The sequence below is a fragment of the Buceros rhinoceros genome, unplaced genomic scaffold, assembly GCF_000710305.1.
Source record: "Buceros rhinoceros silvestris isolate BGI_N320 unplaced genomic scaffold, ASM71030v1 scaffold25536, whole genome shotgun sequence".
In the NCBI taxonomy this organism is placed as follows: domain Eukaryota; kingdom Metazoa; phylum Chordata; class Aves; order Bucerotiformes; family Bucerotidae; genus Buceros; species Buceros rhinoceros.
This window is the reverse complement of record NW_010416160.1, coordinates 1,884-2,768: the sequence shown is the minus strand read 5'-3', so window position 1 is coordinate 2,768 and position 885 is coordinate 1,884. Positions and strand designations below refer to the sequence as shown.

Sequence of the window (885 nt, the reverse complement as noted above, 5' to 3'; positions counted from 1 at the left end):
GGGGGCGGCGGCTGTTGCCAGCCAGCAGTGGGACCAGGTGGCCAAGAAGGCCAACAGCATCCGGGCTGGGACCAGCACTGGTGTGGCCAGCAGGAGCAGGGCAGAGATCGTCCCCCTGAACTGGGGGCACTGGGGAGGGCACTCCTTGAATCCTGGGTTCAGTTCTGGCCCCTCACTCCCAGAAGGACGTTGAGGTGCTGTGATTTTCTGAGGGATCCTGGCAGGGTGTCACGGTTTGAGTTGAGGCCTCCTGGGGCAAAGTGACCATCTTCAGCTCAGTGGTGTGCCAGGAACCGCCTGTGGCTGCAGGTTGCTGCTGAGAAGTGGAGTGGGTGGCAGGGCTGACCGCTGACTCCTCCGGGGTGTGGACAGTGCCCTGGCCCCAGGACCCATCTGTGTTCCCTAGGACCACAGTGCTGCAGAGCATGAAGCTGGGGGTGGATGTCAACCGGCACAAGGAGATCATCGTCAAAGCCATTTCTGCCGTCCTGCTCCTCCTGCTCAAGCATTTCAAGCTGAACCACATCTACCAGGTGAGACGGGCTGGGGTCCAGCTGCCCTGTGCAGGGTGTTGGGGATGGACAGCACCCAGCACAGGGTCCCGATTCACCCGCTTTTCTCCCCAGTTTGAGTACATGGCCCAGCATCTGGTCTTCGCCAACTGCATCCCGCTCATCCTCAAGTTCTTCAACCAGAACATCATGTCCTACATCACTGCCAAGAACAGGTAGTGGAGGGAGGGGGCTGCATTGGGTGTGGGGAGGGATCTCTGGTGGGTGGGAGCAGCAGGGTCTTGAGGAGCAGCACGACCCCCCCCCTCTCCTTCCTGCAGCATTTCTGTCCTGGACTACCCGTACTGCGTGGTGCACGAGCTGCCCGAGCTGA

At 61.0% G+C, this 885-nt stretch overlaps 1 protein-coding gene across 1 annotated transcript in view; it reads left to right on the top strand.

Annotated features, from left to right (window-relative positions):
* LOC104494834 (striatin-interacting protein 1-like) overlaps positions 1-885 on the top strand; it is a gene marked incomplete at both ends in the record, with an annotated part of 8,975 nt that overhangs the window by 6,213 nt on the left and 1,877 nt on the right. The window contains 3 exon segments of the mRNA XM_010137716.1: positions 407-533; positions 627-727; positions 833-885. Coding sequence (XP_010136018.1) covers positions 407-533; positions 627-727; positions 833-885 — 281 coding nt within the window.